Source organism: Lutjanus erythropterus, chromosome 24 (genome assembly GCF_056507025.1).
Source record: "Lutjanus erythropterus isolate fLutEry1 chromosome 24, fLutEry1.hap2, whole genome shotgun sequence".
NCBI classification, from domain to species: domain Eukaryota; kingdom Metazoa; phylum Chordata; class Actinopteri; order Lutjaniformes; family Lutjanidae; genus Lutjanus; species Lutjanus erythropterus.
The window spans coordinates 15,081,747-15,106,846 of record NC_139340.1 but is presented as its reverse complement, the minus strand read 5'-3'; the positions used below and the strand labels follow the sequence as shown (position 1 = coordinate 15,106,846).

The following is a 25,100-nucleotide window of genomic DNA, read 5'->3' as shown; positions in this document are numbered from 1 at the left end:
ACAGCACCATCTTCCCTACATCATCCATGGTTCAAGATAAATTCACAATGGAGGGGCTTCAGCACAGGTAGACTGAGCCTGTTTCACACGCAGCTTTCTAGTCCGAGAGCACATGCAGAGAGACTGTAAACAAAGGACCCTGACACCACCTAAGTCAACAAGAGGAACAGATCTCCACAAAGAGCCCAGATCCGACAGGAAACTTAGGATACACTTTGGGAACACGGAGACACTTTGGAGTAAAATATTCATATCAAACTGGTTATATGTATCGGTGTCACTCCGCCATGTCCCGCCATCTTGGACAGGCAGCCAGCCATTAACGTTACTTGTAACGTTTGTCAACTCGATCACACAGACTCCAAACGAAAAACGATCACAACAAATTATAAAGTCGGTTCATTGGAGCATTGCAACCACACAAAAACAACCTAACATTGTGTGATCAAGACGGTATATCAATGCAAATGCTACGGGCTCTAGCTAACCTTCCCAATAAACGGGTACGCTGTATGTGGTGCACCCTGAAGGCTTAACGTTACTTCCACCAACGTTATAACAGTTGTATCCAGATAAGAATACTTATGTTTAAGGTCAGGTGTGAATCAAAAGCTTGCGATCAAACTATCCCCCTAAGACATAAACTTTCCTCGTTAAAGTGCAATGTTTCCCTGTAATAAATGTGTTACACAAAACCGTGACGACGTTGTGTTGATGGTGGTGGTACACAAGGATACGCTGTGTGGAATGACGTTAGCTACCCAGCTAACAGGGAAGGGCGGTTGCCTAACAAATATTAACACATGTTAGCGTAATCAAGGTAGTTAAATCAAGAGTGACATATCTAGTTAGCTAGCAGTTATAACGGCTCGCAACACCGCGTAGCCGCAGGTGCAGGGTCGCTGATCATCGGATGAGAGTAGCTAACTAGCGAGCTAGCTGCCTGGCTAACAGAGGGGCTGCGGCTAACTGGCCTCGGTCTCCTTAGCGAGTGGGCCACTCTCATTCTGACTGGCGTGCTACTTTGAGGGCATATTCACTGTCGTGCATGGTAGTTAAGAGGCAAGAGTAAGTCCCGTGGGTGAGGGTGCTGCTTGTGTGTAAAATACATCCAGTTAGATTTGCTACCTTCATCAACAGGGCCTTCGTTCTGGCGCCATCTTCATGAAGCTTCTGAAATCCAAACAGTGAGCTGCAAGCAAGAAGACAACATAGGCGGCTCAGAATCACTTGCAGAGCGGATCAGAAACGTTTTCGACATGCAAAAGGAGAGAAAACAATTAATTTTCAAGCTGTGCGTTTGTGTGAGTGCACGGGGCAGCTGTTCCGACCTGTCGATCCCGACCAAACTGTCCCTCTCCTGGGCTGTCAGTGTCGGAAAGTCCTCCTCTGTTTCACTCGCTTTTCCCGCCGCCATTTTCTTTCCCTCATCACCACCAGAAGAAGCCGAGCCGAGACTCCGAGCAGCAGCGCAGGCAGCAACGGCGACAGACACACCGCACGATTGCATGGAAAATCGCGACGCGGGGACGATCGGTTTGCTCCGCCGAATCAAAAAAGAAAAACTGAAGAAAACAAAATGATCAAAAACTTTTTTTCCAGGATGAAAAGATGCGATTCGATATAGTAAATCCTTTCGGGGGGACAGAAGCGCTCTCCGGGTAGCTCCTCAAACGTCACATTTTTCATCACAAAGTGATATTGTGCCGCTATTTGAATGCGAATAACTGAATACAATATCCAAGATGTGAGTATTTGACAATAAAACGCGTTTCGGCCGCGAAGATAAAGTTGTTATAATTGTGTCACCCAAGCGAACCCACGCGCCGCTCTAGCCACGCCCTCTCCCCCCTCCTCAGCCAATCCGAGCGCCCGCATCCCACCATATGACTTCCCTGCTATATCATTCTTTTATCTCAAATTTTCATATTCTCCCTGCAAAACACTCATATTTTATATCAGGATTATTCTGGAAGCGTATTCTGAAATATTTACACTCCTAAAGTGTCTGGCACCCATGTTCACTGCAGTGAAAAAGCTTTGATTCCCTGACAAATGCAATCATTTCCACATTGTACAAAATAATCTCACATTCAGTAATATGTATTGACACTTCGGTTGTCGTTTTCCTTCTCAGACTGGTTAATCGATGACTGCAATGCATCATTCGCCCCGACCCTGTCACATAATGCCCACCTCAGTTTGGACTTCAAAAAGTCCCATCCCAATTATTTCATATCTTCCACAAAAACAAGAAAAAGTTGCAGCATTTTTGATAATAACGCTGCTAAATGTGCTGAGCCTAATCGAGCGAGATCAAAGCTTTTTAACTGACGTGGCACAGCATCATAATGTGGGCGTGGTTTAGCATTGTCAACATCCTGGTGACATAACCAGTTTCTCCAAAATGGCGACGGTGGATCACAGGGAAGGTTAGTGGTTTTGTTTGTCGGAAATACGGCGTTATTACCTTAATTAATATCGGTATTTAGACTTTTTCTTCAAACGAAAATGACACTGGGGTTGCGGCCCTGACCTCGAAGCTCGTAAGAGTCCGAAAAGGAAGCGTTTAGTGCGCACTGTATTGAATTGGTAGCCATTTGACGCTAGCCGGCTAATATTAGCTTTCCCAGTCATTTGAATAGAATAAACAAGAAGCCCCTTAGAGCCGCTGGTAGCTGAGCTGCCCTGACAGTTTGCCTAATAGATTTAAAGGACAATTGTCACATTCTGGGGTTGAATAGGCAAATATAGGGGGCTGTCAATAGCTGAGTCACTTGAAACATGCCCCTAATATAAATGCTTGTACGCCATTATTAGTGTTTGGGATGGAAACGAGATGAAATGACGCACAGTGTCAACAGACCTTTTTTCACAGCAGCCATTTTGACATGAAATAGTAAACACAGTTGTTACCAGTGATACTAATAAAGGTTTAATACCATTCAGGTCAGAATGGAATGGAACCATAATTAGTATCACTGGTAACAACTGTGTTTATCCTGCCATTTCATATCAATATGGCTGCTGTGTAAAAGCTCTGTCGGTTGGCATGTGCGCCTCATTCTCATTTATTCTTGAGGGCTGGTGGTATTATATCTTACTTTTAATTTTTCTCTCCCTGTCTCATAGCAGGTCAGGACGACCCAGAGAGTGAAGACGAGGTTTATGAGGTGGTGGACCTGACAGAATATGCCCGGAGGCACCAGTGGTGGAGCAGGGTGTTTGGGAACAACTCCGGCCCGATTGCGGAGAAGTACTCCGTGGCCACCCAGCTCATGATGGGAGGTGTGACTGGATGGTAAGTCATGAGAATCTACAGTATCTGCTCATGGGTTATGTCCGTAGCAAGTGATTAAAAATACTGTTACACATTTTCCTTGCCCTTTTGGCAAAAGAACATATCACCTGTGTGACTGGCATAGAGTGAAAGACAACGTTTTTTGCTTTGACTTGTAATTGTGAAGCAAATGTTGATTGCACAGTGTAATGGCTACAGAATAATGACACCATCCACATTTTGATTAGTTCCTTTGAAGTTTTGCTTTCATCTGTCTGCCACTGGGTATGATTTTTTCCCAGGAAAATCATGTCTCCATTATAGGCAAAACTAACGAACAAATTGATGCTTGCTGGGGCGCCTTCCCCCTTCTGTCTCCCCCATTTCCTGACTGTCTAAAAGCTGTCCTATCAAATAAAGGCTAAAAAGCCAAAAAAAGAGATGCTTGTTCTCCTAATGTCTAATGTCTTGTCATGTTCCACCCTGATGCCATTCCCTGATGATGTGAAGTAATAACATTACTCTATGTTATTACTATGCAATGCACATCATAAAATAGCTTATGACTGTTACCAAATTTAATATAAAATTGTGACAATTTGAATGTACCCCTTCAGACAAAATGCATCTTATTTTATTTTCAAAGTGGTGTTGATAATTTCTTCACACAAGCCCCCTTTACACTGGACAACAAAACCCACTAACATCTGGCTTTTGTTTTCAGTGGGAAAGGGTACCATTGGCATTCAGTCCTGGGTCAAATGAGTCTACAGTAGTCATTGATATTCATCGGCTCCGGCTCTGATTGGCAGTGTTGGAAACATGACGCCCAGATGGACACACTAATTTTAACTCATTTTCTGGCTGAGGCAGTTAAAAGCTTGTTGCCTCCATCTGTAACTTTTGCAGCTCTTTTGCTTCTTTTCCATCTCATACACGAGTTCACTTGGTTTGACTCGGCTCCTTCCCAATAAAAGTCCTACGTTATTTTGTTATCACAAAGCTTTAGTTCTGAAGCAGCAAATCAGGAAATGTTTGGTTTTCATCTCCAGTAACTTAACACGACTCTCATGCAGCTGAAAATGAACATGAAACAGTGAAATAAAGCAGATACCTTAAAGTACAAACAGGGACAGAGAAAAGAAACTACATTTCAAACCACGAAGATTCAGTTAGAAAGGAGGAGTCAGCTGCCTATGTTTGGTGGTTTAGTGCATATGTGCACTAAATTTAATGCAAAAAACAGTATCAGAAAAAACAGAAAAAGTGTGTTTTCCCCGTCAGATATTGTTTCCTGTAGCTGTGCTCTCCATGATTGAGGGACATGTTATGGTTAGGTGTAGCAGAGTAACAAAGGGGGAAAACATATCGACAGGGAAACAGATTTTGACAAAGCACCTGTTGTCTCTGCCACAGTGGCACAACAGTAATACCACTTGCGAAATGCACCAGCTTATTGGCCAAACGTTGGTACGGACTGATATTCGCCTTGTTGACTGAAATCGGCCTGTTGGGAAATAAGATGACACCAACAATGACAGTGGCTGATGTTTATCTGTTGTGTTGCAACAATTTTGCACTCGCTAAATATTGTATTGGTTTTTAATGGTTGGATTCAGACGACAGTAGCTAGTATACCTAGCTGCTATTTCCAAAAAGAAGCCACAACTCTGGTATAACATGAGAGAGCTGTTTTTTCTAATAAAGATTTATTTAGTTGTCCTGGCACTAAAAAGGGGGAATAGATAACAGTAAAAAAGATCGTCTGTCAGGCAAATTGTGAATTTTAACACCGGTATCGGTCTTGCATAATCACTGCATCCCCACTGACAGCCAAGGCCACCATTTCCAAAGTACTAATGTGAGCGCACATGTGTAATGAACGCTCTTCTCTACACATACAGGTGCGCTGGTTACCTCTTCCAGAGAGTTGGGAAGATCGCTGCTACTGCTGTCGGAGGAGGCTTCCTTCTTTTACAGGCAAGTGAGGTTTATATACTTTGAGTAATTAGAGATTTACCATGACTACATTGACTCTCATTGTTATAAAGTGCATCCTTTTTAAGATTCACATTTTGTCGACTTCATTGACGAGTGAAGATGCCAGCTGTACAGCACGACGCTCAGCTGGTGTCCTCTCTACAGCAGAAAGACGAACATTGTGTGTCAGCCGGCTCTTGATAGACGCAGGCCATCTGGATGGTTATTGGGTATTGCGATGCTATCAGTGTATTATTTTGTGTCTTAACAGCAGTCTTGTAACAATTGTATAAGTAGATCACACCAGAGACTTGACTTGATTCACAGGCTGAACATATAAAATAGTTATTTAGATGTGGTTTATGGGTTATCTAAAATATGTGCCTTGAACAGATGAATAACCAAATAGCCAAATGATTGAAAAAGTTATTCAGTTATTTAGTTTTTATTCACCCCAAGTTCACCTGAGAGGAGAATTTATGTTGCGTCATTCTCCAAATAAAGGAAGGTCAGGAAAACATCCTCCTGTACCAAATGCCCCCTCAATACTTTTAAAGGTTGGATTCTAGGGACAGTGTCACATGCATCTTTTATTGATTTTTTTTCCTGATTGCGTAAAAGGATTTGTTTTGCAGACAGGTGACAATGGTCTCAATAAAACGCAGATTATGCTGCGCTACAACAAGTCATAAATCAGGAAAGATCTGATAAGACCAGACAAGGAGTCAGTAGCCCAGCCGACTGAATGTCAGAGGGCAATTTGGAACCAAAAAGTTATATTGTTCTTCAAAGTGGAAAGCCAAGACAAAACAAAGGCCCGTTTAATATTTCCAAATTATCTAAACAGGATGAGTTCTGAAAGCGATGCCCTTTTTTTTCTCCACAGATTGCCAATCACAGCGGCTACGTGCAGGTGGACTGGAAGAAAGTGGAGAAGGATGTGAACAAAGCAAAGAAGCACCTGAAGAAGAAGGCAAACAAAGCGGCTCCTGAAATAAATACATTCATTGAGGAGGTAAAGGTACCTGTAACAAAGCTTGCTTTTTCTTTCACGCCTTTGCTATTTTTCAATCACATATTAATCATCAGAATTATTTAACAGTTGCTAAAATTGTGCTTCTATATACTAGAAAAAACACCAATCACTCAACATATTTGGGATGTGTAACTTATTAGAACTAAATTGCATGCTGTAGATTTTCTTTGATATTCTGGGTTTAGTGGGGAGGTTTCTTTCTTTATCTGCAAACCAGCACTCCCCTCTAGTGTGCTGTACGTGTTACTACACCCACTAGCTGTGACACAGCAGGCTTATGAGAGATAGAGGAAGATGAACACGTTTTGAGACAATCTAGAGGTGATTATCTTTACATGTAGTGTAAAGATTATTGAATTAATTTTACATTTTATAATCTAGATTACGCTCACTTGCTATTTTCCCAGCACTCACAGTTTAAAGGGATAGTTTGGAATATTTGGGGTTGTATGAGGTCCTTGTTGATAGTCAGTGTACAGTATTTACCTGTGATAGATGGCGGTTGAACCAACCAGACTAAACTGATATAGATTTCTTTAGGTGGATCTTTTTTAAGTGGCTAAAATACATCTCACTGCTGACCCTGTCCACATTGCTTAGTTTCTCTGCTGATACTCCTTTCTGCATCATTAAGTTCCTCATACAACCCTGTTTCAAATAATCCAAACTATCCCTTTAAAATGTGGTATTGCAACTGTCAAGAGGAACCTTAAAATTTTCTAAACCAGGCTGTGCTCGCTCGCTATTTTTCCAGCAACACTCAGTTAACACCTGGTTTACACAGTGCGCTGTTTTTAAACTGTTATCGACTCAGTCTCCATCCTCTCCCTCCACTTCCTCACAGGCCACAGACTTTATCAAGAGGAACATTGTCTTGTCCAGCGGGTTCGTTGGCGGCTTCTTTCTGGGTTTGGCTTCCTAGAGCTGCTGCACAGGCTGTGGCCTCTTCTTACTGTGAACCGCATCACTACATAGGTCACTTTTCCTCTCCATTGTTTACCTCTCAACCCTGTGTGTGCATTGAGTCACCTGCTGAAAAGCAGGGAGTTTATGTTAATCATTCGAGCATGATCTGTTGTGACAGTGGTAATAACTGTTTTAAATCAATCCTTAACTAATTATTTCCTTTTGGAGGAATAAGTGCGCATTCTGAAGTGTGTGTGTGTGTGTGCTTGGATTATACTGTGAAGACTTTCTTCTGTGGGACCCATAATGGATCTCTGCCACACTGCTGAATATGTCAAGTTGCCACAAACTAGCACAGACTCCTCACTGCTTTTTCAACACTGATCTGAGTCTAGATTGTCCATCCCCTTGTGTATTTGCCTGGCGGATGCTGATCTCAGATCGCTTTAAGTTGGCATGTGTAGGCGCCATTGTAAATATATAGCTAACCCCCCTTTCAGAGCTGTAAATACCCACTCAAGAGTAAACATTATATAAACATGGAGGGAAGCAGAGTGGGAAGTTGACACCATCCCCCAGTCTAGTGCTCAGAGGTATTTTTTATGTAGCTGTGAAGTTTGGCGAGCTTATGTGCCGTTTAAGTATGTAAGCAGTTTTTAAAATTTGTCACACTGGCTTCTGGGGGGTCGAACAATGTTAGTTTCCCACTCTGAACAGGAGTCTTTATTTATATACAACACATATCATGAACATTAATTACTAAAGCTGGGTTGCACCAGCACCAAACTTAAACTAGGTTAAAACTAGGTCAAACTTTTTGCTAGCTGGCAAACATAACCCTTTTTTTCTAGCTAGCTTGCAAATAATGTAACTTTTTAAAGCTTTTAGTTGCTAGCAAACAATGCAACATTTTGTCAAGGAATACAGAGCAGTTTTCCAGTTTCCCGCCCCTCTTTTCTACGTACGAGGTCCTCACAGCAATCAAACATTTTTTATTTACATTTATTTTAATTTAGGTAAGCAAGCATCGCCATATTTATCGAGCTGTTTAATTTCACTTTACACAAAGAAACATTTTAAACCTAGTTTTGCTAAACTCTGATTAGAGCTAATCTTAGATTAATCTCTGTTGGTGCAACCCAGCGTAGATGTTACGTGTGAATATTCCCCACACAGACAACAAATAGTATTAAACACAGATCCTTTATTCCCATGATCCTCGGCTCCACGGTGCCCTGTAATGACAGGATGAGCTTCTGCTGTACCCTTAATTACCACCATCAACATGCTAGACACCAAAAAGAGCCGCCACCAGTCCTGTCATTAAAGAGCATAATGGAGCAGCGATTGTGACTCCTACGCCCTTGCTATTGTCATCGTGCATTTAGTCATGTCAGTGTAGCAATAACACAACAGCGAGTCGTGTCCTCACATTATCTACAAAGGACATCCACAAGCAGGAGTCCACTTAAGTTGATCACAAGTTGCTCATCTTTTTTTTTTTGCCTTTTCTACTAGTGCAATATACGTGAAATGTTAAGTTTTGATTTTGAAAAGCTTGGTACAGCCTCAACTGACATTTTGTATTCTCATATTCCCTCATTGTTTCTATGTAATCTTATTTTGTTACCTGAGCTGTATGAGCTTGGTTGGGTGTCAGTTTTAAAATAAAGTTGCCTCATTTTGTTTTGAATAACACTAGAATTTAAGTGTGTTTTTTCAGGGGAGGGTGGGTAAACGGCTCGAAACTGGTTGTCTTCATGTCAGGTTCTGCATTTATACTCGTCTGCAGTTGGAGTTGTGGAGGAGTTGGGGGGGGTTTGCACCATCTGGCCATTTCAACGGTAGCTGACTTTGATAACAAGCTTGTCAAACTTGACGTTGTACACAGGGAGACATGAGTACATGTCGTGCCAGTGTTGATTGGCAGAAAATCTGAAAAGGTAATTTTAACAGATATGTTTTCATGATTAGGAATGTGCTTGAATTTGAACATTCATACTGTAAGCTGGTGTTTCTTGTGCGCTATGTAACTTACAAAGTTAATATGAAAAGCTGGTAAAACTAGAAGCTATTTCTGAAGAAACTGCAGGTGTGAAAAGTTGGTGCTAAACTGTATTGGTGGCTTTAAAGGTTGAATAACACAGAGGATGTATGAAAAAAGTGGGACATTTCATGGTTTGTTTGAACTGAACTGCTGGTTTTGAATTTGTATGTAGAAGTAGTTGAAGGAGTATGAAGAGTTGTAAAACCTGGAATTAGCAAGAATGTGATATATATTAATTGCATTAGGTATAAATGAATTTGCAGTTGCATTTATAGTATTTTTTTATTTTGAAGGTGCCTGAATTTTACTCTCCAAAACACTGAAGTGAGCAAAAACTGAACAGTAACAAATCTGAAGTGTTGCTCAGATATAAAAATTGCACTTTGGAGACACCTTGAAACAGACATTTTCACAATTTTTGACATTTTATTGACTGAACTATTAATGGACAGTGAAAATACTTGATTGTAGCCCTGAATGCATGACAACCCATACCACAGAGATGCAAGTGGAAATACTTTTGTTAAGTTTTTGAAACAAGAAAAATAAACCGCAAATAACAGACATGACCCACAGCTGCTTGGATGATGCACATCTATTCATGGATGAGAGGCTCATGCTTACAACAGCAGAGGATGTAAGCGTTGTTTAATATTGTCCAAAACTCAGCAACTCCAACAAAACAAGTTGAATAAATAGCACTACAGGTAAGAAAAAATGTGTTTTTGATTTGGTGGTTCCTTTAAAACCTTGAGTGTTAAGATTTAAGGAGATTCCTTCCAGTTAGTTATGTGATCATGCACCAGTCAAATAGTTCATCACCACATTGCATCCTTTGCTGCTTTTATTTACAACTGTAAATGACAAAAATATATAAATGGCTGGACAAGGTTATATACAGTATAGTATTTACAAGAGGGGGTGGAACCAAAGCATGTTTGCCAGCACAGCAGATAAGCTGGCAAACGAGAAACACTGGAACGATTTCCTCGGTGCTCACCCATAATTATGGCCACAGGCTTTCCTGTGCTTACATGCTGGAAAAATAGCCAGAATATGACTCTGTTGTGCTTCCATTTAGGAGAATATTGTGAAAAATTATGTTCCATTTCACATTCTGAAAAGAATTTTTAAAAAAGACTTTATTAAAAAAAGAAAAAAATATCTGCAGGACAAAGCTGCATGTCCATTGTTTCTTTCCAGGTCAGTCTTTTTTCAAATGAATGCTTCTATTGCAATATTTCCTGGTGGGGCAAAAAAAGTCTTAAAAGTATAAAAGTCACTCAGATGGGCATTTTGAGGAGGGCACATTCTGTCAGTAGTGTCAGGGTGGTGATCATGTATTTGCTGTTGGAGATCTGAAACAAAGAAAAACAACAGGACGACAATTAGATTTCTGGTGTGTTGGAAGACTCGCAGGGTTTCTACACATTTTACATTTCAAAATTCAAGACTTCTCCAGACAGTATATCACCCCAGGCTCAAAAACTATCGTTTGGATGCATTTTGGCTTCCATAAAGTTGAAGGGAACAGGCATCTGGACAAAAACCACACTGTATGTAAGTTGTGTTTAGTATGAATCATTACAAATATGTTACGTTTAAAAATCGAATTGCCAAGAAATTCCCACCCCAAATGTTTATTTGTTTTTGGCATTTTTTTTTAGTTTTTTTGTGTTGCATAAAAAAGCAAACTTGCATAAATTAAATATAAATTTAAAAACAAACAAAAGAAAAACTCATGAGAACAGCTGTACCTTGATCCTGCCGTTATGCTTGGCTGAGCCCAGTGCTGTGGAGACCTGACTCAAGCTCCCTGCTGACAGATCCAGCCTGAAGTGTCTGTAGAAGTGGCTCTTGAGCCCCTGGATGAACCTCATCACCTCCTCAATATCAATACTGTTCTCCTCCTCGTCTTCTCCTCTGCTCCCCTCCTGTGGATCATTCCTCACACTGCTCCACAGCTCCCAGGCATCATGGGGGTTAACTGTGTAGGTGACTTGCAGCGGCGGATCCACCGGAAGAGTCCAAAGCATTTTGAGGTGCTGGATGTTGGACTCCGCGTGGCAGTTAGTCCATAAAGCCACCAGCCACTGCTGGCTGGTGTGGTTGATCTCCAGCGGGCCGAAGCAGCAGTCGAACATCTGCTGGAACCAGGATTTGACCACAGCGGTGAGAACCTCGGACCCGCTGCTGCAGAACAGGGGCAGGCAGGTGAAGTCCTGTGAAAGTGAGCGCAGGTAGTCGGGGTTGCCGTTGATGCAGGTCAGCCAGCCGCTCCACACCGTCTTCTGAGGCTCGCCCTGCCTTGCAAACAGAGGCTTCGAATGGATCTGTGGTAGGAGAGGCAGCAGTTAGAATTGAAAGATCCTTAGGATTCAAATATTCAAAAGATTCCTATGACTTTCAAGTCTTGAATCAGTGCATCATGATGTGTATATATGTGAACATCGGAATCAAATCCATGTGTAGTTTGTATGTTTAGAAAAAACAACTTTGTACCACATTTCCACATGGTGCATTCACCTGTGACAGAATACGGCGCTCACCTGTATGAGGACCGTCTCAGCATCATCATCAGCCTCCGCCATGCCCTGCACCACAGAGAAGGAGACTCTGAAGCTGCTGTGTGGTCCCTCCACCTCCACCGCCAAACCCTGCTGCTTCTCTGCAGCTATAAACGCTGAGAGCTGCCTGGAGTAGCTCTTCAGCTGGGTGTGACTGAACTGATAGAGGGGAGTCACATATGACAGCTGCCACTCTGTCTTCACCAGTAAGGCCAGCTGCTCTGGGTTCACCTTCTCCTTTGACAAGAAAAGAAAGGGACAGAGAAGATGAACATGTTGCTATATATAACAGATAGAATCATGCAGATGAATGGCATGGGCTGACTCACAGTGATATTGTGTGACTTTGGAGCCCTTCGGCTGGCGTTGAGCCTCCGTGCTGTAAACGCTGGAGTTAAGCCAAGTCGTGACACAGCACCCAAGCAGCTGCGGTACGACTGCCGGTAGCTCTTACTTTTGCTCCTCCTCGGAACTACGACGCTGTTGAGGGGGGTCCTTGTAACACTGGAAATCATACACAGATCATCACATCAGCTCTGATGCTCATTGTTCCAGTTAGTAATACAGTTATTGCATTGCTCTTTATTGAAAAACTGTTGCACAAATAATCAAGACGGTGTTGAAGATGCCCTGTTTTTATTAAGCCCCCATTCAAAAGTGGTTAAGTTCAGTTGGTCCCACTTGAATTTATGTTTTTAAGATAAAATACTATAAACCCTGTTTTGATAGGACAGTGTCATTGCCTTTAATAAGTGCCATGATTCTTTTCAGCCCCTGATCCATGTATGTTTTCTATCTGTTTCTTGTGTTTTGGCATGTTTTTGTGATGTGTGTTTTGTATCTGATTGTTGTCTGTACTTGTACATGAAAATCTTTTATTTTTGTTGCCCATCTTGACACGGACACCCTGCTAGAAGAGATATTGTATTTAGTATCTGGTTAAATAAAGGATATAGCCAATAAAAAATTAAAAAGAAGCAGCAACAAAGATGCATAAACCAAACCTCTGCTAAGGCTCACTACTGCTTTATTCAAAAAAACAGTCATGGTACTGTATTTATACTTGTTTCATGTTTAGAGAGGAAATAATGTTAAATTTAAAACAACACATTAGCTGAAGTCGCACTTTGCCAGTAGAAACTGAATACAAAACACCTCCTGTTTTTATTTATTTTGAGGGAAGACCACTGCGACAATAGGAGGCCAAAACGTATTTTTTAACTTTAAAAAGAGATCTTTTGGGTATAGGATATTTGCCGAATCAAAAAGTGAAAGCCAACGATTCGTAAAATGTCTTGCATATCGTTTGATCACTTTGGTACACTTCATGTAAAGCAACGTAAGATTAAACCACTCGATTTTTGAATGATGTTTGGGGTGACAGTGGCTTCATACGGACGAGAACGGCGAGAATCGCGGCTGAAGGAGTCGGAAGACACTGTGGATTAAATTAATCTGTTTTGTTGTCGGGATGGTAAATATACTGTATAAAGTTGTGTATTTAGTGAAAAATAACTAGTTTTCTACCTGGTATGATGTCGCTCCATGTCTAGCGTACCGACCGAAGCAGAGGGAAACCGGAAACAAATTTGAACATCGCGCTTTCCCAGGAGTCTGCGCGGTAAGAATCAGCCAATCATATCAATCCAAACAGGAAGTGGGGTTTTTATTTTTACTTCTTTCCCCCTACAATAAATAAAAGATAAAATAAAATGCATATAGATAACAAATGACAGTATTAATCTTGCCTTTTAATTTAGCATATATTTCTTAATTAATTCATTTTAATTTATTTACAAATTTTATTTCTTTTTAAAAATTCTATTTGTTTTATTTGAAACGTTTGTGCAAATGAGTGATTATGTATGGCATATGATTCTATACTTATACGCTTCTTTTAGTATCATGATGTAAACTCAATAAAAAGTTATTAAATATGAATCTAATAGTTATTAAATTTAAAATGTGTTATTATACAAAATTAAATGCAGAAAGTAAGAGAGAAAAGGCAAGAGAGGGGAAGGAATAAGGACACAAATGATCAAATAAAACAATCTATTACATAACTGTTATTATCATTGAAAGGGCAATCTGATTTTAGGTAAAATGATTTTGTTATTATAATTATATACAACATTTATACAACTACTGAGACTCCATAGATGTCAACACTTTAAATATCAGAAACTATTTGCTCTGTTACAGGTACAAAATATACAGGGATCAGAGGCTTACAGAGCTTCTACGTGGCTGCAATTGTGCATTTTTTTTTTTCACATTGAACTGATCCCCTCTTTTTTTCTTTGTCTTCTTGGGATGTTGCCAGGTTTGGCCTTTACTTCACAATATACCTCAATAACACATTACAGAGAATGAGTTATACTATTGCATTATACAGTAAATGTATTGTTGTAATATGTATATGTAAGTAATAATTGTACTTGATCTCATTTGAGGGTCAACCATAAAGCTTTGCATGGGCAGCCAGCAGGTCTTGGACTGGGGTCATCCATTCCTTATGACCCCACTTGACTGCAGGCCTGCCCCACAGGATTGACATTATATTTTAGTTTTAGTAAACACTTGGTTTTTGGTTGAGGTCAGTGTTCTGTGTAGGTTAAGGTTTTGGTAAGGGATGCGGTTAGATGTTTAGTGGTTAGGGTAAACGTCCTGGCAGTCAATGCGAGTCAATGCAACTCCTCTGTGATAAAAACAAATGTGTGTATTTGTATTGGTGTGTGTGCACGTCTCACTAGCTGCCAGTTTCACAAGCAGCCACCAAAACCGTTCCCCTCCCTGTTACCATGGAAACTGTGCTCTTTCCTTTTTTTCTCCTCATGTATAGTGCTTCCCATTTTCTTTTTCTTTCTCTCCTCTTTTAGAATATCATTCCCCACGCATTTATTGTTCATATTCTTCTATTTGTCTTACCCCTATGTCTGTGTGAGACCTTGTGTCAGAGCCTGCACATATGCATAATTTGCAAACACCTGTGTAATGAATGGAGAGGACTGTTCAATAGCACACATACACTGCCGAACATACAGTATGATGACCACATCAACAGCCAATCGGATTATCGGTAGCTGCTGGTGGGCTTCGACCAATGGCGGAGGCTCGCAGATGATGTGTGAGCAGAAGGGATGCAGCGCCATGGAAACTGCAGAGGGTGCCAGGAGAGAACAGCGCACTCTAGTGGCACCAGATGTCTTTGTTTATCCCCATCTGCATGGATGAGTTCACCTTTCTGCTTGAGAGAACTTCTATAGCCCTGTGGTACCTCTTTACTTGTCTCCTGGCTCAAACTTTTGTTTTAGTTAATTCTATTGTCTCTAATGGCCATGGGAGAAATCTCTGGCTGGTTTGTCCTTAATATTCAGCACTATTTTATTGTTTTAACCTGGTAAATTGAATAAGTAGTGTTTTTTATTAGATCATGGCCACAAAACTTTACATTTAACCACTCCAGCCACACATTTTTTGACATTAGTATTTTTTCTTAAATGTATTTTATAGTGTATATTTGTAGGTAAAGGAAAAGTTTAATGATAACTGCATGCTTGGTGAATTCTAAGTCATGACAAATAAGGTAAAATTTTTTAATTTAGACCACTGTTCCATTAGAAAGTTGTATTATTCCTGTTTGCATCCTCTGAGTACATATTTGAAATAGTTCTGAGAAATCAAGGATGTTGCATCTTTGTTGCTAAAAAGGACAAGGACCATCCAGCTTGTTGCCAGGGCAAAGTTCAAAAGCAGCATTTATGATGGCACAGGTAACTTGCACATATGCAAAGGAAGTATTAATGATGAAAGGTATGTATAGAATTTGGAGCAACATATGCTGACATCAAGACATCATCTTTTTTAAGAACACCCCTGGAGTATTTCAGGAGTATCCTCTCATTGTTTCCTTTCATTCTTTCTCAAATGTACTGTGCTTCATTAGAGGATGCTCAAAATGGAGCAGTGGGAGGGTGTAAGATTCCTTTCCTCACCTCCAGGGGGCATCACCAACACATCTCAGCTGAGGCCCACACCTGAGAAAATTCCACCTGCGTCCCTGGCCTGCACCTGCCACCTGCACCAAAGGAGCTCCTGCACCTGCAGAAAGATTAAAATGAAAGTAAATCAACTTAATCCTGACATTATTACACTCTAATCGCCTCTTACACGGTTCTCCAGAGCCTTTTGGCCAAAATATTGCCCATTTGATTATAGAAAAGGTTTGAGATTTGCTGGATAATGATAGAAATCCCAGTGGATATAGCTGAAGATCATATTGTCATATCTTACTGTCAGACTGTCTTTGCATAGACATTAAACTGTCCCTCATTTTGCTGAGGAACCTCCCTAAGAACCCATGGGAATTTGGGAATCACTGTAAATTGCAGCCTTCCCTTTTTGTCATATATATGAGGAAATACATCAGTTTAATCATAGGACTGACAGTCAATATGTGAGAGATACGTATTACTGTCAGAGGAGACAATTTACACAGGGCTAAACTGCATGTTAAAAGGATGAAGATAAGAGGGGGAAAGGCTGACGTAAGGTGATGGGGTTTTGATGGTCGACGCTTGCGCGGGATACACTGGATGCAACCGTTGGAGGAGATTAGGAAACTGCGCCTAAGTCGGACCCCCTAGCAGACGCCATATTGGCTCGAGTGGCCGTAAAAGGCATATCTTCCCGGGCCATTTCGGCTCCGCTTTGGACCAGTTTCCTGGACGATAGAGGGAGGAGCCTGGCATTTCTGGAAGTCGGAGGAACAGCCAGTCAAAGCCAGCCAGCATCGGAACTGGAGCAACGGTGGACGAAAGAAGGGTCGGCTGTGTTGGATGTAATTTTCAATATTCACAAAGCGCAGGCGGCGAATGCAACAGAGTTAGTCGTCGACATGCACGTAAAGGTTTTTCATTTGGGCTCGGGAAGCTGAAGCATATTGCAGCCCGGTCATTTTCGGTGGGATAAGCCATCTGTGATACACTGGGTGTGCACACAGCGCAATAACGGACCAACCGGTTATTCCATCGACAGCTAGCTCATATTAACCCAGCTAGCCGACCATTTTCCAGAGCCCCGTTAGCTTGCGGCGAAGGGAGCATCTTTGTCGGTGCGGGAAGCGTCCGCGGATGCTACTGAGGGGAGTCCTGTGTCTGGCAGCTACCGACAGTAAGATTCAAACCCGAGGCATGCAAAGAGGGGTGTTTTTCTGCAAACGAGCGAGGAAATCTCCACGCCCTGGGGTCTGCTCTGTGGTTACTATTTAGCTAGCTCGCTGGCTAGCCTAGCCAGCCTACCGGGAGAGGAGCTCAAGTGAAGGTGGGGCCGCGGAGTGACAGCCAGCTAATGTGGCTAGCCGGCTAACTTGGACTCTTGAGTGGCCACTGGTTTTCCTGTCACTGACACTGTGGGGTTTAAATTGCCAGTAGTGTGCTGCCTGGCACAATAGTAACCACATTCAGCAAGAAGATACGTTATCATTGATTCCTCCAAAACCCGTGTGGGTGGGATATCTCGAGGAGAGCATCCTCGTTTACCTGTATGACCATGGCGGACGACGACGTGCTGTTCGAGGATGTCTACGAGCTGTGCGAGGTGATTGGCAAGTAAGTACTCATGAACTACACGCACTGCATTTTTTCTGTAAATATTTTGGGGTGTTTTATAGTAAGGGCCGTGCTTTATTTGTCTGGGTACTCTTCTAATGTTTTGGGGACCTAAGGTTTTTCAAGGGGAAAGTTCACTGGGTGGGTGAGGTGAGGACGCACCTCACCAAAGTGCATTTGATTTTTACCTTATTCACGGCAGCCATATTGACATTGACGTATTGACAGCAGTGGGACTAACGCAGGTGTTGACAGTGATGCTAATTAAGGTTCCAGTTAATGTAGTAGAGATGGACAATAGCAGCACCGGACTGTGTTTGAACCTTAATTAGTATCAGCGGTAATAACTATGTTTATATCGATATTTAAATGTCATCTTTACTGTCACATTTACTATTATACAAATTTCTAGTTGCCTACTGTGTAAAATATCTGTAACAAGCACACAGTTTACTGTAAAAAAGGCTTTATTAAAGAAAAAGTTTGATTAAATGCATAAAATACATGTACAATAACAAAAGGTTCAGGGTAGGGCTGCAATTGATGTTTATTTTCATATTTGAAAATTAATCGATCAATAGTTTGTGTTAAAATGGTGAAAAATCTCAGTCAGTGTTTCCAAAAGCATAAGATGATGTCCTCAAATGTCTTATTTTACTAAGAACCCAAAGATATTCAGTTTATTGTAAGAAATTATTAAAGAAAGCAAAATATATATATATATATAATAAATATATAATATATATATATATAATATTTTAAGAAGCTAAAATCAGAGATTTTTTGCACCAAAAAAAGCTCAAACTGCTTAATCAATTATCAAAATAGTTGGCAATTAATGTAATAAAGAAATAATCGATTAATCATTGCAGCTAAAGTCCAGGGTTACAGGCACAGATTGAGGAAAACTACAAAACTCTAACTTGAAAGGTCTATGTCATACCACAAACTTCAGTCAAAGATGATGGAGTAAAATAATTCAGATATCAATATTTTATTTGACAGAATATAATACACAAAACATTTTTGAAATGATCCCTCAAAAGTGTTTTAAAAAAAACCCCTATGCAGTAGAGGCAGGATATTATACAGTTTAACAATAAACTTTATTGTCCAAAATGATATCAGGGCACTGAAACAAAGCTTTCACTGGTATTTTTAATAATTTTAAATATATATAAATTAGAAAAAGAAAAGAAAAATGTATGTAATTAAACCTGAATTAAGTCTTGGGATCAAATATATATAAAACACTGCATATAAAGCTAACACAACTTATCTGCATTATGTTCTGTTAAAAAAAAGTTTTCATATCAGACAACTGATAGACCTGTGATAGTCCAGTATTGAGCTGATTATATTGTTCGGTCTCTACTTAATTTAATAATTTCCTAATATATAAAGAGTCTCAGACTGTGACCTGACATGATGATTCAGGACGCCCATGCAGGGCAGTGAATTTTCTTGACTGAGTAGGAACAGAGATATAAATGTCATTGATTATGGTTGGTTGGTTGGTGTTCTTCTTCCTTGTTTAAATATACTGTATGATTGAAAAATTCCAAGATTTGACCATATGGCTACACTAATGTCATTGATTGCAGTTGCTGAAGAAATTAATTCTCATTTTTATCTGAAGGTCTGGGTTTGAAACACAGAACATGTGGAAAAATCATCTGGCTGAACATCTCGAATGTCTGCAGACAGGATTTTCCTTCTCGTAATTCCCCTGTTTGTAGCCATACCTGCATACAATTACAGGCAGACTGGATAGGTTTTTAGATACTATTACAATGAGGTGGTTGTGTCTTCATATCAAGCAGGAACAGGGACCAAAATTAGCATCAGCCACCAGCCAAATGTTGGTAAAATATGCAAGTGGCTGGCAGAGTAACTTCACTCACCAGTAGGGCTGCATGATATGTTAAAAAAACATTTAATGCAATTATTTTGACAGATATTACAATTAGTTGGAATGAGCATTTTTGCACCACAGGTTTATTTTTCACAGGAAAAAAACTATTAAAATTATGATGTAACATTTGTTGGGGTCTGGACCAAATCAGCAAGTTTTTTTTTTTATATCTAGAGAACAATCTGGGCATCTCTGCAGCACTAAAGCACTTCATTGTAATGCCTTTCTCACAAATTTATTCTTTATCAGGAAATTGCATTTTCTGCAATTTAGATATTGCACCTGGACATATTGTGATTTCAATTAGTTATGCAACCCTCCCCACCCAAAAAAATTGATTGTAATCTGTTGAATAGCTGGTAAAATTTTTTCACTGGTGGACAAAGAAGTTAATTTTGCACCCTGACAGAGAGCCTGGCAGAGGCACAGCCATGAGATGCAAAAGTTAAAGATGCCATGAAAATTCCCCCTGCCTGCATGTTAGTCCTGTGTGGTCAGAGATGGCTCCTAAATTCCTGCCAGAAATGAGGCAGGAAGGCTGACAGGCACATCACAGTCCTGGGCTACCAGTCAGTCCCCTCCCCCTTGCAAGCTCCACTCACTGGAGCTCTGAGGGTCCATTAAGTTTGTTCTAGGGGAAAGAGGCACACTCTCTGCAGACCCTCAGGCCCTGTCCTTTATCCTGAGACTTTCTGTTCCCATGGTTACTAATTGATTGCTGGTCCAGGACCACTACCTTGGAGTCCCATTAACTGATACAAGGAGCATCAAATCTATAAGTTTGTATGGTTTCATTTGACAATACAAATTAATTAGGGTTGGAATAGTTGAAATATTGTTTTGTTTCAACAAGCAATCTTTAATGATGGATGAAAAAGTGTTGTGTTTTTCTCCATTTTAATTTACTTTGTAACTGTTATCATTATAAATTAATCTGATCATTATTTTCACAAATATTGATTGATTCCAAAGCAGGAGTCGGGCCTCCCCAGGGGGGCTCCAAACAGTTTCAGGGGAGGTTTGGTGAACAGGAATGAAAAATTATTAGTTTATGACATTAACTATCAAAAGGAGATCACATAGAATAGCCTAAATGTGTGGGTTTTTGACAGTTTAGAGATACAGCATAGGGGAATTTTACTATGTTCCCATTTTCTCAGAGACAGAAACTAAAATACCTTTGGACATAACTTTTCTTTTTAATGTCAAACAGCAATATCAGGCCATCTTGGCTCAGTTGTTGAGCATCAGTGGGATCCAATAACATAATCCTGATCTCACAGGACCTGAGTGAAGGTAAGCGAGTAAACCAAGGGAGGGGTACATTTTGACTTTGAAAATGCTCATCATAATTTCCCAGAGCCCAAAGTGATGTCTTCAAATTGCTGCTTTTGTCCAGCCAGCAGGAGAAAAACCCAAAGAATCATCATTCACGTTTGTAAAGGTCAAAGAAAAGTGCCAAATCCTTACATTGAAGAAGCTGGAACCAGCAAATGTTTGACATTTTTGCTTCAATATAATATCAATATGTCAACATAATTGGCAGTTATTGTTGATTATTTTCTCAATTAATCAATTGGTTCTTTAATCCATAAAATATCAGAAAATGGTCCACAACAATCTATTCACAATTTTGTTCAAAACCCAAAGATATTTATAGATAATGTTGACGTTTTTTGCCCTAAAACTTACTCAAACTGATAAATTATCAGAGTAGTTGGTGATTAATTTAATAGTTGTCATGTAATTGATTAATCGTTGCAGCTCTAGTAAATACACCCAGGCAACCTTTATAGCCAAAATGTTGTAACCTCCTCTGGTTTGTTACTCCTGGAGGTCATAAGCAAAGAAATACTTCTTGAGGTTGCTAAGTAGTTGGTGCAGGGTAGATATAGCCACACAGTCCACACAGGTCAGTAGAGGAGTAATGCATGAGCGAACAATAGTCTGGAGCACATCTTAAGCTTCAGTAAAGAAGAGAGATGCCACATTTATGTCACAGAAAAGACCAGAAAATCCCTCTCATCCTGCCAGCTCTTTTGTGAAACTGCAGTTGATGGATCAAGTGTGTTGAGTCCTGGTGTCTTGGGATGTGTTGCAGGAAGAAGGGGAGGATCATTTTTCCTCAGCCCCCAAGGTGGGAGGGGAAGGGAGGGAGAGGCAGATCAATGGAGACAAGTGGAGTTGGGAATGGGATGGCCCTGAGGCTAAGGATATAAATAATGCCAGCAGACATTGACTGCAGCACTCTGCCATCTCCCACTTTGTTTTTTAACCTCCTGTTTTACTGTCTGCTCTCCTGTAGGTGGTGGACAACATGGCAGCCAGCTGAAACCTGAGGACGTTAATTAATTAAAATCTGAAATGAGAATGCTTTACAGCTGCAGGAAACTATCATAAAAACCTTTCTACATGTTATCTTTCCTGGTTCGAGCATATTCCTGCTCCTGCTTTTTAGCCTAAGTATGTTTTGTAAGTGAAGCAAGGCCATTTTGGCACACGAGGGGATAGCCAGATTTATCTTGGAGTGAGTTGAAGGCAGCATGATAATTTGGTTATTTATTTGGTTAAATGGATTGGCAATACTGTGTCCATGAAGACCTCCTCCAGGCTTTCATTACTTTGTTTTTCATTTTCTTCCACCTTAAATGAAATTCTGGAAGTTTCTCACAGACTTTTTCTGACAGAATCTGGTTCAGAAACCAGCATCAAAAATTTGAAGGTGAGCTTTTTGAAAACCAGGCACTGAAACGAACGTTTGACCAGGACACACTAATTGAAAAATACTATAATTGTGAGTGGATGAAATCCCTAATAAATTTATTATTAGTCTGTTCTTTACCTCCTGCTGTATAATGGAAGAGCTGTCATTGCAATTGCCTAATGTTATTGGATGAGGTTGCTGTTGTGTACTTCTGTGTCTTGAGGTAACCTTTGACCTCAGCTTCTTTCAAACTTCTACATAAACCCTATTATCCAGCCTGCCTCTCCTTTAGACGTCTATTGTTGCTCTTAGAAGTCGTCTATTATTGTCCCTGATCGGCTTGTGTCGGAGTGGAGCAGCCTGGCTGGGTGGGATTGAAAGCATTGTGGATGCTAACGCTGTCCAGTGATCATCTCCTCTGAACTGGGATTGTAAAGAGAGCCATGTTTAGGGTGATTTCTACTCAAAGACGGTTAGTACTTTCATTTTCAGAAAGTTTTTATTGAGTTTGTAGCGACATAGTTCTTATAGTGTCATTTTGATGACTTTTTTTCAAGATGTAACTTCTCTCTGTGAATAACACTTTGAGTTTTGGCTGTGTTTAAGGCTCTGTGTGAGTGCACACAGAAGTAGCAAGACAAGCTCATTGTCCACAGGGATCCTCTCCTTTCACTGCTGCCTTCTTCTTTCTCATTATTTTCGCCGGGAAAGATGTGCTTTTGCGTTGCTGGCATCACTGAGAGCTTAGCAAGGTTTCAGAACTGTGAGCCAAAGAACAAAAAGTCAGAAATATTTTAACTTTTAGCAAGTCGGACCCCTGATTCATCAGGGCTTATAGTTGCATGGCAACAGGAAGAGCTGTATATGTCTATGTAGCATTGCTATAAAGAGACACATGGACTGTCTGATTTTACAGCTCATGCATGTAAATGTTCATCCAACTCCCCTGTGGTTATACTAGCTTTATTTCAATAGAGGAAGATCAGACAGGTCAGGTGTCAGTTCGACTTCTGACTGGATTAACTGCAGTGAAAGATGACACGAGCTATTGAACAGACGTACGCAGACCAGGCCTTGCTCATTATGTGCACCTTGTTTGTAGTTTACATAGTAAATGTGCGATGATGCTGTGAACATAAAGCACTAACCACGGGCCTGTTTTTGAGATTTCATCTCTAGTTGAAGTGTTGGCAAAGCACTGAAGCAATTTAATCCGTTTCTGTCTGTAATGATTCTGTTTGAATAGGACTTAGGTTGTTGAGAAGCACTATTGGAGTCACAGTGCTCTTTATTTCAGCCCTGGGGTGCTCATTAGAGCCTAGAATATTGGGATGTGCGACTCACTCTAAACCAATGAAGTTATCTGTCCTCTGGCTCATTCTGGGTTGGATAATTAAATTGGTTGGACATTTAAATCTGCAGTGCATTTAAATCTTAAATTTTCATTGATTGTTTTATAGTTTTGAGTGGTTTAGTGGAAGTTTTCCCCCAAACGGATGCAACCTTTAGCATACAAATCGTACACAAGCTGCTTTGCTGCAGGAAGACCAATTTTTTATTAGCTTTAACTGTGCCTTATCTAGTGTGGGTGTTTTTTTGACTTTTTAACTGATTGTGAGGCAGTCTCAATTTATTACCAGACCCTTCACATGACCTGTGTTTGCGAAACGAAGCAAATGAGATCAGCGAGAAGATTGGCCATTTCTGTGTAGTTGTTTTTAATGGCTGCCCATTGGTCAGCTTCTTCATGAAATCAGATGAAACAAGCCTGTGCTTTCATTTTTCCAGGCAAAGTTACAATGAGTTGTATGTTAGCCAGTTAGTGTCCACAGTGGTCTCCAAAATCAACAATCCTTTGCAATAGCAGGGAGTAAAGCCTGTTTTTGTGAAGCATTGTTACATGGAGTTTTTGTTCACTTTGTGTCAGAGTTGTATAAAATTAATCTCTGTAATGATTTGGCAATAGTTGGTGTTCGTGCCATTTCAGATTGCATATGAAGACATCTTTCTAGTATTCTGTTCCCTCATTTATGTAAATGGAATTGGAGAGACTGTCGTTCAGCTGGAAAACTGAGGGTTCAAAGCCCCCCAGCTTGGCAAGCATCCACTCAGCTGAGGTGTCCTGAAGCATGACACTGAACTCCTGCTGGGATCAATAAAGTATCACATTATTGAATGTGTCATCTTCCCATCTGTTTTGTAGAGGAAGATGTCAAGGGGGAGTAATGTTTGTGTCATTAAAAAGTAATGTTGTCAGGTTGTTTTCAGGTTGTGTTTGGCTTGAACAGTAAAATATGTTCACAGTGATATCTGTGCCAGCTTGTAGTGCTGTGTAGACAGTATTTAAACCATACCTAATATATAGTCTAGGAATCTTGATTGTGTTTTCTGTAGAGCGCGTCTTGTCTTTGTTTTGGACTTTCCTCTTCATGTACAGAATATGCTCCTGTGAGCTGCCCACACACAGTGGATCAATAGTTGTGAATGGATGGTGTAAAGTTGAAGCTTTTCCTCAGACTAGGACAGACTCTACATGGTGGTTTAAACAAACCTGGATCCTCTTCTGGCTTATGTAGAGGAAAGGATTTTCTTGCAAAAGCTTTAGAACCTCCGGAGGGTATCTCTGCTCTAAATTTCACTTTGCAACTAGAATACTAATTTCCCCGCTAATATTCAAAGGGTTGTTTCTCTAATTTGCATAAGGAAGCACTCTGGATTGTTGTTGCTTAGAGATTCACAGACTACTGTTGAACAGCACTGAACTTTGTTGAACTTGTTAAATTAACAGCTTTGCACTTGAGTTCAGTTTGGGCAGCAGGGCAAACAGCACTTATCCTAGAAGCCTTCTGTTAGAGTCCCTTTTTTATGTGATTTTCTTCCCTTTCAGAGCACATGGCCTCTGTGCAAATTTGTGAATAAACAATTGATAGCCTTGTGTATCCGTAGGCATCACCACCAACTCAGTTATTTTTAAAGCTCTATTAAATCATATCAGCACATGCCAAAAGTTGCATTTTTTCAAACACATGAAACGATCACAGAATATGTTAACT

General features: G+C 40.4%; 4 protein-coding genes across 9 annotated transcripts in view; 2 read left to right on the top strand and 2 right to left on the bottom strand.

Annotated features, from left to right (window-relative positions):
* Positions 1–1,747, bottom strand: part of LOC146304833 (lysine-specific demethylase 6A-like) — a 37,043-nt gene extending 35,296 nt beyond the window's left edge. The window contains exons 1-2 of the mRNA XM_084713752.1: positions 1,332–1,747; positions 1,129–1,192 (exon numbers count right to left, since the gene is read on the bottom strand). Coding sequence (XP_084569878.1) covers positions 1,129–1,192; positions 1,332–1,510 — 243 coding nt within the window. The 5' untranslated portion in view covers positions 1,511–1,747. The remainder of the gene's footprint in view (positions 1–1,128; positions 1,193–1,331) is intronic.
* A 106-nt stretch (positions 1,748–1,853) lies between these two features.
* LOC146304832 (FUN14 domain-containing protein 1) lies at positions 1,854–7,336 on the top strand. Of its 3 annotated transcripts, none has more exons than XM_084713749.1 (5): positions 1,854–2,432; positions 3,136–3,301; positions 5,185–5,260; positions 6,147–6,281; positions 7,141–7,336. In XM_084713749.1, the coding sequence occupies exons 1-5, from the start codon at positions 2,408–2,410 to the stop codon at positions 7,216–7,218; spliced, it is 480 nt and encodes a 159-aa protein (XP_084569875.1). In that variant the 5' UTR covers positions 1,854–2,407; the 3' UTR covers positions 7,219–7,336. The 3 variants fall into 3 exon arrangements, with proteins under 3 accessions (XP_084569875.1, XP_084569874.1, XP_084569876.1); XM_084713748.1 differs by having other exon boundaries at positions 1,860–2,432; positions 3,133–3,301; XM_084713750.1 differs by having other exon boundaries at positions 1,880–2,432; positions 3,133–3,301; positions 6,147–6,275.
* A 3,066-nt stretch (positions 7,337–10,402) lies between these two features.
* On the bottom strand, positions 10,403–13,416 carry cenpl (centromere protein L). Its single transcript, XM_084713679.1, has 5 exons — positions 13,344–13,416; positions 12,146–12,320; positions 11,799–12,053; positions 11,007–11,582; positions 10,403–10,607 (listed from the first exon to the last, which is right to left on the bottom strand). The coding sequence occupies exons 1-5, from the start codon at positions 13,361–13,363 to the stop codon at positions 10,533–10,535; spliced, it is 1,101 nt and encodes a 366-aa protein (XP_084569805.1). The 5' UTR covers positions 13,364–13,416; the 3' UTR covers positions 10,403–10,532.
* A 3,166-nt stretch (positions 13,417–16,582) lies between these two features.
* LOC146304829 (peripheral plasma membrane protein CASK-like) overlaps positions 16,583–25,100 on the top strand; it is a 50,888-nt gene continuing 42,370 nt past the window's right edge. For 3 of the 4 annotated variants that reach the window (XM_084713947.1, XM_084713945.1, XM_084713946.1), the window contains exon 1: positions 16,584–17,428. In XM_084713947.1, the coding sequence (XP_084570073.1) occupies positions 17,364–17,428 (65 nt within the window). In that variant the 5' untranslated portion in view covers positions 16,584–17,363. Of the gene's footprint in view, positions 17,429–25,100 lie in introns of all 4 variants that reach the window. The other variant, XM_084713944.1, reaches the window with a different exon arrangement.

What these genes read in the sequence shown, in the direction of transcription:
- LOC146304832 (XM_084713748.1), top strand. Translation starts at nt 2,408, where the DNA reads ATGGCGACGGTGGATCACAGGGAAG. An exon ending in ATGGGAGGTGTGACTGGATG is followed by an intron (nt 3,302 to 5,184) that starts GTAAGTCATGAG and finishes CTACACATACAG; the next exon opens with GTGCGCTGGTTACCTCTTCC. An exon ending in GAGGCTTCCTTCTTTTACAG is followed by an intron (nt 5,261 to 6,146) that starts GCAAGTGAGGTT and finishes TTTTCTCCACAG; the next exon opens with ATTGCCAATCACAGCGGCTA.
- cenpl (XM_084713679.1), bottom strand. Translation starts at nt 13,363, where the DNA reads ATGGAGCGACATCATACCAG. An exon ending in ATGGAGCGACATCATACCAG is followed by an intron (nt 12,321 to 13,343) that starts GTAGAAAACTAG and finishes TATGATTTCCAG; the next exon opens with TGTTACAAGGACCCCCCTCA. An exon ending in CAAAGTCACACAATATCACT is followed by an intron (nt 12,054 to 12,145) that starts GTGAGTCAGCCC and finishes TTCTTGTCAAAG; the next exon opens with GAGAAGGTGAACCCAGAGCA.